General features: G+C 40.8%; 1 protein-coding gene across 4 annotated transcripts in view; it reads left to right on the top strand.

The window, feature by feature from the left end:
* GRAMD4 (GRAM domain containing 4) overlaps positions 1-12,094 on the top strand; it is a 241,629-nt gene that overhangs the window by 179,790 nt on the left and 49,745 nt on the right. For all 4 annotated transcript variants that reach the window (XM_077469837.1, XM_077469835.1, XM_077469836.1 and 1 more), the window contains one exon: positions 1,228-1,382. In XM_077469837.1, coding sequence (XP_077325963.1) covers positions 1,228-1,382 — 155 coding nt within the window. The remainder of the gene's footprint in view (positions 1-1,227; positions 1,383-12,094) is intronic.

Genomic DNA, 12,094 nt, shown 5'->3' on the forward strand with positions numbered 1-12,094 from the left:
AAAGAGTATATTTTTTTTCAAAAACAATTGCGTTTGTAATATCACTGTGTAAATACGGTGTGACATAGTATTGCAATGACCGCCATTTTATTTTCTAGGGTGTCTGGGGGAAAAAAATGGGGTTTCTAAGTAATTTTCTAGCAAAAAAAAAAAAAATCTTTACTTGTAAACACCAAGTGTAAAAAATAGGCGTGGTCCTTGAGTGGTGGAAAGGGGTTGTAAAGGCTTGTGTCTTCACCTTAATGCATCCTATGCATTAAGGTGAAAAAACACCCTGCATTGTCCAGACCCTGAGCCCCTAATTTCCGTGGGCATGATCCTGCTTCGCTCTCTCCGCGGCTTCTCTGCTCTTTATTGGATAGATTGATAGCAGCGCAGCCATTTGCGGGGCCGAGTCATACACTCGGCGGCTCTGGAGAGAGCTTCCCAGACAGGGTTATCTGTTGCGGGGAGAAGGAGCGAGAGCTGCTGTGGGACCTTAGAACAGGTGGATCAGGGCCAAGTGAAAAATGAACTGCACAGTGGAGGTAAGTATGACGTGTTTGTTAATAAAAAAAAAAAAAATGAAGAAAAAAAATGGAAGAACCTTTAGTGTCACTTTTAAACTCCAGGTTTTTACAAATCCTATATATTGTGTAATACCTATATGTACTACTTTAACCTACTATGCAATTTATCCTACCAGTAAGACACTTTCAACCCATACCGCATATATACCATTTTATTAAGGATTTTAGTGGTTATTTTAGTTTGATAATATGGTGTTACTAAACATTTGTTTAATTGCTGCACTCGACTACTAAATATTTATTATAGAAGACAGTTGAAAACTCCTATTGACATAAATTTTGTCTATCAGCACCCAAAAAATAAGTATACAAGTTTATTGCAATTGTAAACTGAAAAATGTAAATCTATTTACTGTACAGTAGTAGAATACAAAAACTTAAAAGACTACTACTTTTAAAAGCAGTATGGCCAAAGCTTTTTTGACCCGATTTATTTTCTGGGTTACTTCAATGAAGATCTTCTCCAGGCTTTGAAGGGCTCCTGACAATGTCGTGATCAACCTAGATGCCTGAACAGCAGCTGACTCAGCCTCTCAGCGCACGGCTGAGAGCCTGAGCCAGCAGCTCTCGCCCTCTAGTTTTATGCTTTAACACAAATTGTTTGTATGTCACATATCAAATACCATTACTTACCCACATCTTACTGTGTTTTATACAGGACTTTATGCTGGTATTAAGTTTTTTCTCATAGACTTTGTTTTCAAACGTTGCCCACGACTTCGAGACAAATATGACACGCCTTACATCATCTGGACAAACCTACCCACTGACCCACAGCTTAAAGAACGAACAAATGCAACTGTGTCAAGAAGGGTAAGCCTTGTGATATAGGATACATTTTGTTTAATTCTTCCTGTATAGTTACTCTTATAAGCATAAGATGCCAGTGCTCTTAAATCTAAAATGATTCACGATTCTAAAATCCAAAACCATTGTTTCTCAATTTCAGTAAGAAAAAAAAAATAGCATAGTCAAAGAATTTTGTCATGCTTACTAAAACCATTTTGAAAATTTCTTATCTGAGCCACGTAAGTGAATTTAATGAATTGGGACGAGTAACATTTCACACAGAATTCTGGGGAAAAAGGCATTCATTTTGTGTGCACAAATACATTTTGCATGTGACTTGGAATATATTGCATGCACGATTTAGCCCATATTCTCTTCTGCACACAGGTATGGCATGATTTGTGCTTACATCATTTGTTTTGCTGCTCCTGTGCTTATTTTCATGCTGCATAATATGTATATTTGGGGGTACTTGATGGTTTTACTTTCAGATTGTTATTTATCATTGTGTGTAAATGTATAATGTAAGAACATTAGGCCATATATGTAATTTCTACGAAATTACATGTTCTTCCTTTTTATAAAACTATCTCCACTGAATGGCATCTATTTGGCTATTAGCTTTTAGATACTTTTTTGTTCTTTTCCAACTTCTATATAGCCACCAAAATATTTTAGTCTTAAAAAAAAATCTCAAATATTTAGAAAAATTCAAAACAAATTAAAGTATTTATAAAAGTTCAAGTATATATAAACCCAAGAACAAAATGTGCTCATCAGTTCTTGGATGAGGTGGTTGCATCAGTTTTCTTTTTTATTAGGCAAAATTTATTTTCGGTCAGTACTAGAAAATACTTGATGACCCAGCAAGAATTCCATTGTCATTGTAATTTTATGTATGCTGAACAGATGATAAAAGCCTTCCTGGTTCCCTTTTGTGATTTACAGGACACCTCCTCCACCTGTTATGGAGAGGTGTTTAGTTTCAGGTGAGCAGCACAGGGTAACCTCGCTTCTCTTCATTAGATAAAATATGGTGGACATTGTCAATCTAAGACAGAAAATCAGGAATTTTGCATGAAATAGAAGGGGAAAAAACTAAATAAGTTAAACTCAGCACACTATATGCTGACTCAAGGTCTGAAAATACAGGTTTGGTGTCACACGGGTATGCAAGCCAATATCTACACCAAAAAACAAAACCTGAATTTTGGACCCAACAATCCTATTTAACAAATAATTCAAAAAGTTGCAAACCACAAATCCTCTATCCAAGTTTATTAAAAGATAAATTCTATAGCACGTGTCAATACAGGTACATTAAAAACCATGGTAAAATTTAACCACTTGCCATCTGGGGCAATTTTGACATGTCTCACACGGTAAAAACAGCATTTTTTTATCGTACATCATGGAACACAGAGCCTAAGTAATTAATGGGTTATGGGCCACCTTCAGGTGTTGACACTGGTATACCCAATCAAGGAAGTTCACTCCCTATATAACCCCTCCTCCTTCCAGGAGCACATAGTTTTTTTTACTAGTGTCTAAGGTGTTGGTCACAAGTGAAGATGTGCTCTGAGGAGCTCCAGGAGGGATTCATGCCATATTTAAAAACAAAAAAACTCCACAACCGGATCCATCCACACCACTGAGGCCACAGGATGGTACCCGGGCCTCGCTTTGAAGAAGAAGGTTATACCTGTAACACTTCTCTTTGGGGGCTGGACCCCAGGAGCTAGGACTCCTTTTGGTCTTGCTACATTACCTAAAATTGCTCCTGAGGGGTGCTATACAGGTCCAAAGGAGTGGAACCCCTATTAAAAGGGACTCGGTTTTTGAAGGTTTACTACCGCAGCCTGCCGTGATGGGTGAAGTTTGGATCTCTGTGTCAGCAGTATCCTGCAGCGAGGATAAGGTAAGGGAAGAAGCTTAGGAACTGTAAAAAGTCCACCTATGCCTTTCTTTCATATATTAAACATTGTAATGCCTTTAAAATCTCCTCTAGAGGGAGTAAAGATACACCTACCTTATTACGTTGTTTCTCAACAGCTCTGTGCTTGTGTGATCCCAGTTGCATAAGGGGATTTGAATTGAACAAAATGTGCGGAGGAGACTACTGGAGTTGAACCTTCTTGCAATCTGAGAGATTGCTGGTACAAATTTCTTACAGAGATGGTTTGTGCCTCTTTCAAGCTACCGCTAGTAGTCAGCTGATGGTTCTGTTTCTTCTTAGGGTTTCTTAAAACCTTCACTGCCTTTTTCATGCGTTTCCTTTACATGTACAGATCCACACAGCAATTCAACAGATCTATTCTAGATCTAAAAGAATCAAATTCAGTTCCTGAAGATCCGCTCCTTTCTATGGAGCCGATCTGGTCAGTAGTTTCTATCCTACAAGGAGGAAAACGTCTGCCGTCTATCGGCATCAGGGATGCCTATCTGCATGTCCATATATTTCCCGCTCACCAAAGATTTCTGCGGTTCGAAGTAGAACAGCATTTCAGTTTGAAGCCTTGCCCTTCGGGCCAGCTACAGCGCCCTGAGTGTTCATAAAGGTGCTAGCCCCACCTCTAGCCAGGTTAAGGGCACAGGGCATAAACAGTCTTGGCATACCTAGAGGATCTATTGCTAATAGACCAATTGGTGTTCGGAGTAAAGTGTACGCATTACAACCATTTACCTGGAAAAGTCTGGGTTGTGTTCTCAACCTAGAGAAGTCTCCCTTAAAACCGCTAGAAAAGCTGGAGTATTTGGGTCTGATCATAGATACAGCCCAGAAAAAGGTGTTCTTGCCCAGGCAAAAAAAAAACAACAAAAAAGCAATAACTCCATAAAAGCGGAGGGTCAGGTCAAAAGGAGATCCCTACATTTGCCTTTGCATGAGGTTGTTAGGAAAGATGGCGGCTTTAGCGCGAAGCAGCTCCCTATGCCCAGTTCCTTTTGAAACTGCTGCAAAACAGTTTTCTATCTGCTTGGAACAAAACGATCCAAGCTTTGAACTTGCCAATGCGGCTGTCCCCAAGGGTGTGCCAAAACCTCAATTGGAAGGAAAATTCTTCAGAGCAGTTATCTGGAAAGTGGTAACGACAGATGCTAGCCTTATAGGCTGGGGAGCAGTACTAGAGAAGACGGCTGTCCAAGGACAGTGTTCAAGAATGAAAGAGCCTTGCCTATCAACATCCTAGAGATTTGGGCAGTGCATCTTGCTCTGAAAGCCTGGACTTCCAGGTTAAGGTATTGTACTGTCAGGATCCAATCCGTCAATGCCACAGCTGTGGCCTATATCAAACACCAATGGGGGCACCAGGAGTCTCTCAGCGCAGAGAGAGGTGAACCTTACTCTAACTTGGGCAGAAAGAAATATTCCGTGCCTATTGGCAGTCTTCATTCCGGGAATGGAGAAATGGCAGGCAGACTACAGGGCAATGGTTTCTTCACCCTAACATATTTTTGGACTGTTTGCCAAAGATGGGGGACTCCGGCCATAGATCTCCTAGCGTCCAGTTCAACATAGTTGGTCAACTTTGTGTCCAGAACAAAGGATCCATTTGCATGTAGAACAGATCTGTTTGTGATGCCATGGGGTCAGTTCTCACTGATCTATGCTTTTCCCCATATTCAATTGCTGCCTTGACTACTTTGCATGATCAAGTTGGAAAGAAAACCGGTAATTCTGGCAGCACCAGCATGGAGCAGAAGGTCATGGTAGGCAGAAATCGTAAAGATGGCAGTGGAGGATCCATGGTCCCTTCCACTAAGGCCAGACCTGTTCTCACAGGGGCCCATATTCCATCCTACACTACGAATGCTAAATTTAACGGCCTGGCTATTGAAATCCACATGCTGAAGAAACATGGATTTTCCAGGTCAGTTATCTCTAATTTTGATTAATGCAAGGAAACCAGCTGCCATAACTATATATTATAGAGTCTGGAAGGCTTATGTTTCCTGGTGTGAATCCAAGGGTTGGCACCCTTGGAGATATATCATAGGCAGAATTCTTTTCTTTGTGCAATTAGGCGTAGAGATGAAGTTTGCCTCAAGTACTATTAAGGGCCAAGTCTCAGCCTTATCGATTTTTATTTCAAAGACCGCTTGCTATGCTTTTTTAGTCTGGGGTTTTATGAAAGGGGTGATGCAGATTAATCCGGCAGTTAAATCACCTTTTTAAGCCCTTGGTTTTGTCAGTGTTACAAAAATATCCATTTGAACCAATACAGCATATTCCCTTAGTCCTTCTGACAAGGAAGCTGGTATTTTTTGTTGCTATATCCTCGGCAAGGAGGGCTTCGGAATTGGCTGCTCTTTCTTGTAAAGAGCCATATTTGATTATCCATGAGGACAGAGTGGCGTTACGCCCTCATCCAGCCGTTTTGCCAAAAGTGGTTTCAGGTTTTCACCTGAACCATGATATTGTCCTGCCATCATGTTTTCCAAAACAATGTTCCAGGGAAGAAAAGTCACTACATTGTCTTCATGTGGTGAGAGCAGTGAGAATCTGTTTAAAGACAACTGCTCAGATTCTTTAGACTGATGTCATATTTATTCTGCCAGAGGGCCCTAAGAGTGGACAGGCAGCGTTAAAATCCACTATCACCAAGGGGATTAGGCAAGTTAGAATTTAAAATAATTTAAGGGGTAAGATTGCCCCTTTTCAAGTTAAGGCGCTCTACCGGGGCAGTTAGTGCTTCTTGGGCAGTGCATCACCATGCCTCTATGGCTCAGATCTATAAGGCTGCAACTTGGTCTTTAGTGCATGCATTCACAAAATTTTATCAATTAGATGTAAGGAGGTATGAGGATATTGCCTTTGGGCGCAGTGTGCTGCAGGCAGGAGTAGAAGTCCTCAAGTCTGGGGTTACCCTGTGGGTTGTCTCTGCCTCCCCTCAAGTAGCATTGCTATGGGACATCCCATTAAAGGGGTTGTAAAGGTTAGTTTTTTTTTATTTTCTAAATGGGTTCCTTTAAGCTAGTGCATTGTTGGTTCACTTACCTTTTCCTTCGATTTCCCTTCTAAATGTTTTTTTTTCCTTTTTCTTTGTCTGAATTTCTCACTTCCTGTTCCTTCTCAGTAAGATGTTCAGTAAGCTGTTCTGGCTGACTAAACACCGCTTGGATGATGGTGTGAAGTTTACTGAGGAGAAACAGGAAAAAACAGGAAGTGAGAAATTCAGACAAAAAAAAAAAACAAAGCTTTACAACCCCTATAAGGCTCTGTGTCCCATGATGTATGATGAAGAAAATAGGATTTTTATTACAGCTTACCTGTAAAATCCTTTTCTTGGAGTACATCATGGGACACAACGGTCCCTCCCCTCTTTTGGAATTTAAGTATATTGCTTTGCTACAAAAAACTGATGTCCTCCTGGAAGGAGGAGGGATTATATAGGGAGTGAACTTCCTTGATTTGGGTATACCGGTGTCAACACGTGAAGGTGGCCCATAACCCATTAAGTAATTACTTAGGCTCTGTGTCCCATGATGTACTCCAAGAAAAGGATTTTACAGGTAAGCTGTAATAAAAATCCTATTTTTTTGCTACTTGGAACCCCAAAATGTATTTTTCATGAAACCAGAGGCCCTGGAGATGAAAATTGTGATTGTTGCAAACCTTCACGCCGCTTAATATTTGCATAGCTATAAAGCAAATGCATATTTTCAGCAAAAATACACCTAAATTAATTTTAGTGCACACAAACTAAATGCCCAATTATCCACGGGCAATGCTTTGGAAGCCTTTAAAGGTTACCAATTTAGAGCTAAAGGGTAAAAAATAGCAAATAAAAAAATTATAGCATACACAATTGCTATTGTAGTTGAATGTTACTAAAAATGACCTTTCATTTTCAATCTGCCGGTCAGTAATTTCCTGTAAAATGCAATATGGCTACCTGGAAGGTGTTCTGTGCACAGAATGTGTACATAACACCCCCTGGAAGCATAATTTCCTGCTTGTGTGATTGGCTCACTGATTTTCCCAGGAGTCTGCACTAAGATGCAAGTCAGATTTCACACATCCCCTGCAACAAAAATATAATTTTTGGTGAGATACCCCCAATAGGAAATCACATCTAGAGGGATGCAGACCCTGCAATTTTCCTCATTAGAGTCCTGCAGGTTCAGCAACTGATTGGTAATTATGAAACCACTCCCATTAGATTCACTTAACACATGAACACAGGGACTTCTTCAAAATAACACAAGGTAGGAATCTGCAACAAAGTTTAAAATCCTTATCTACATAGATCACACAGAAAGGTGTTTTTTTTTTTTTTTTTCTCCTGAACAAAATTGTGAGTTACTCTTTAAACGTGAGCTCTGGCACTGGAATTATTGCTCTCTCTGAAGTTTGCAATGATACCTCAAGTGGTACATTGACTTTTTACATATGCACGCGGGACCTATGTGTGCATTTCCATTTGTGTGGGTGAGCGGAGGGTGCTTTACATTTTTTTTTTTTTTCCTCAATTTTATTTCAAGCCCCCCCCCCCAAAAAAAAGAGGAGAGCGGAGATCTACTCACCTGATCTTCTGATCCTTCCCACACAAGTTTGGTCTGGTACCCCAAGACGCTCCAGCAGTCTTGAGTAGTGGACTGTTCCTGACATCATCACGCCTAGAGCAGGCTCCAAAGACCAAGAACAGTCCACCGCTTGTGCCCTTGTCTGGAGGATTGGGTGAGTATATGCTTTCTGCCCACCCCTAAATAAAATGAGCAGTTGAGCCATGCAGTGCAGGTATAGCCCCACTATCTTGGAAAAAACGTTTTTAAACGGGTAAAGGTTTATTGAAATGATTCACGTATTAAATACAGGGACATATGAAGGTTTTCACAATCCAGATCCAACACAGCAGGATTGGGTATAAAGTACATCAAGCATCATAGTAGCATTCCCAGAAGGCATTTAGAAGAAACTGTGTCTCCTAGTCATTCTAGTCCTTCTCCACGTTTTTTTGAAAACTCCAACTCTTCTGAGGAAAAGCATAAAGGAAAGAGGAGGGGTGGGGGAGAGAAGAACGTGGGAGGGAAAAAAGAAGGGGTGGGTGGAGAGAAGGAGAGAAGACCAGAGAAAGTTGGGGCAGAGGCGGCGAATGACACAAATCCCTTTCAGGTCCCAACTTCAAGAAGAAAAGAGTTTACCCATCTGCAGGTTTAGTTGGTCCGTGAGCATCAATGCAGGTGGACAACAGCTTGTCGAACTTCTTGGGACAGTTTCTGATCTCATAAGTTATTTTGTACAATGGCAAGACCGTATTTATCGCAGACACCCAACTAGTGAGTGGGCGGATTGGGTTGCTTCCATTTTAAGTAGAATCTCCCTTTGTGCATAGTAAAGTGCAAAGAATAAACATAACTTCATTTGTCTAGCGGCTATAATGTCATCTATAATACACAGTAATATCATGCGTGGATGAAGCTGGCTTTAAAGTTATTCATTATTTTTTTTAATTCAACTTTACAATGCTCCTTGTGATAGCTTGGGCAATGACAGGTGATACTCTATATGAAGAGATTAGGGTTCCAACAGCACCAAAACTAGAAGTGTTGAAATCAGCATCACTTGCGGCCTCCTTTGTCACAGAGGAGACTGGGGCATGTATGTTTCGTCATCTCCCTTGTGAGTAGCCAGCCCAATCGATTAACCCGCTCTGAAAAACAGTACCACGATCATGATCCTGGTATAACTGCTTCCATTAATGATGAGAATAAATATATGTACACTGGACAGGAAGCGGTCAATATATCCCAAATCACTTATATGTTCCACCCCACAGATAGTATATGGTTCTGCGCAGCAGATGGCAAAAATTGGAAATGGTATGATCTATATTATAAATCATAACATCTGTCTTGTTGACAAAGTAAAGAATATCTCACAACATTATTTAAGAGATGGTTGCAAACACGACCATCTAGGTCCCACTCCCAGCACAGAGCTGCTGTAGATAAGAACTCTTAAACTACTGGACAATGTGTAGTAAAAATGGCCCTACACATGGGCTAATTGCAAAGGGATGCACATATTCTGTAATAAAGAAGGTATAGTCAAGTATCCAAATAGGAGAATGCATGGGTCATAGTGTAATAGGTATCTGCCAAGAAGTGTGTTTATGCAGTTCCAAGTGTGCCACTAGTGTCTATTGGTACCTGGCAGACATACCAACTAGGCACCTGCCTAGAAGATGTCCCTAAGACAATTGTGTTTGGCAGACCTGGCAGAAATTTGCTTGGATGTAGTGAGTATGGCAGTTTAATGGAAAACATACCTGCCAGAACTGTACTCAATAGTAGCTCCAAAACTAGTGGATCAAGTTGTAAAAAGATGTGTAGTGGTATGCAACCCTGTGAGACAAGGCATGGCAGCCATATGACACCACCCAGTCCACCTAAGATTCAGTGGAAATAAAAATGACCCAAAGCATACCTTCAAATCCAGAAAAAAAGGTTTCACTAGAAGATCAACGTTTATAAATGGCCCAGCCAGAGCCCTGACCTTCAACAAAGTATTAGTTCAAGGCTGTGCTTCTATAAGATATTTATTTTTTCCCCTTTAAAGATTTCAGTTTGTTTTTAATTGAATCGCACAGATTATAGGTCACATTAAAGATGAGAAAATTCTGAAGTGATTGATCTTGGTCTGATTTTTTTATTTATTTTTTTTAAATCTCAAAAATCTGTCATTTTTACAGTGGTGCGTAGATTTTACATATTAAAGCAGAGTTCTGCTTAAATAAAAAAAAATCAATCCGCAGCTACAAATACTGCAACTGCTGACTTTTATAATAATCGGACACTTGCCTGTCCAGGGATCCAGCGATGCAGGGGAACGAAGCCCCGCTCGTCTCCCACTCCTCTCTGCAGCGCCGGCATTGTAACTGTGGGCGCCCAGCTGTGGCTTCACAGCCGGGCACCCGCTGCGCATGTGGGACCTGTGACTGGCCGGGCAATCATCTGGGACCTGTGAGGTGTCCCAGATGATTGCAGGGAGGGGGGAAAGGTGATCTCCCAGTGCCGCGGTGTGCCAGGAGGAAGTGGGAGCTGGGACCCTCTAAAAAAAAAAAAAATGACATGCCAAATGTGGCATGTCAGGGGTTCGCCTCCCTTAAAGCGGAAGTTCCATTTTTGGGTGGAACTCCACTTTAACTATATCTCCAAATTATAGCAGGAGAAAAGCCCAGAATAAAATACAGTATATACCGGTAACCCTATCAAATGCACAACCAGAGCATCTAAACGACTAACTGCTGTCCTGATGGGCCATTGGTTGTGATACAAACCATCTGTATTGAGGCAAAATGATGATAAATTTGTCAACCGTCATATAGACACACTGAGTAAAATGTAGTGCCCTGCAAAAGATCTCAACCACAGAGCAATAAGTCCTATTACTATGTATAAGACTAATCCAAAGATGTGAGTTGTGTCCAAACATAGCATTTTCAACAATATAAATGCAGGTATAACCTAGTTTTAGAGCTAGACAACTTTATTGTGGGTTTCTTTCAAAAGTCAATTAACAGAGCAGAAGCATTCAGAGCACCGGGTAACACTAGCATAAGACTGATCCACACATTGAGCAGCTCAGGTGGCAAAAACCTATAGCTCTTGTGTGCAAAATGTTCAGACAGATGGTATACCTTGGCAGTGTCCTGATGTCCAAAATTGAGGCCTATCCTGATCTTTTGGATATCTAGCAGGTTCTTTGGCTGTTCTTATGGAAACAATAAGTATACCATCGTAAAAGCTTTGCACATTGGAGGCATGATTTGGATATTTTTTTACTGTCTAAGCTGGATGAGGTTTAGGGTCCCTGGGGAAAGTTGGGTTTGATAGGATATCGCTTCATATGTCAGGTATATACTTTTGCAGAAGGCATAGACAAAAAAGGTGGAATATTGTCGGTACACTATAATTTTAGAGTTTTTACATGACTTTTAACTCCATTGGTACAGTTACCTGTTCATATCAGTAGCAGGATATACATTATGTCCATCTAAGCCCAGCTGATATTTTGTAATGGTATTTAAAATTCATCAGAGAGATGCCTTGGAAATAAGGGGTGTGTATGTGCATATGTATGTTCTGGGTTTTTGCTTTGTGTGTGTTGTGTCTTTTTTTTATTATTATTTATTTTTACTTCCTGCAGTGTTTGGAGGCATGCTTAGCTTTGCCAAATACTGCAAACAATATAAAAAAACAAGTTTCCCCTAAGGGTACTATCTTAGAATAGCAGCATTGCTTCCTACACTCGATAAGTATATTCATTGTGGTATGGAAGTATAAGACCCCTTTCACAGGCGCTTTAGCATTAAAAAAAAGTGCCTGTAAAGTGCTTGAAAGAAGCCTCATCTGCAATCCCAATGTGAAAGCCCGAGTGCTTTCACACTGAGATCCCTTTCACACTGGGGCTTTTTTCAGGCACTTTAGCTTAAAAAAAAGCATCTGTAAAGCGCCTGAAAGAAGCCGCAACTGCAATCCCAATGTGAAAGCCAGAGTGCTTTCACACTGAGGCGCTGCGCTGGCAGGGCATCAAAAAAAAGTCCTGCAAGCAGCTTCTTTGCATCGGTGAATACACCGCTCCTAAAGTGCCTCTTCCCATTGGAATCAATCGGAAGCGCCTGAAAAGTACCTGCAAAGCGCTTTTGGCAGCGGCGCTTTGTGGGTGCTTTTAACCTTTTATTTGGCCACGAGCAGGAGTTAAAAGCGCCCCACTAGCACTCGAAAAACACTGG

The sequence above is a fragment of the Lithobates pipiens genome, unplaced genomic scaffold (genome assembly GCF_037356315.1).
Source record: "Lithobates pipiens isolate NorthernLeopardFrog02 unplaced genomic scaffold, aLitPip1_a1.2 Scaffold_8, whole genome shotgun sequence".
Classification (NCBI taxonomy): Eukaryota; Metazoa; Chordata; class Amphibia; order Anura; family Ranidae; genus Lithobates; species Lithobates pipiens.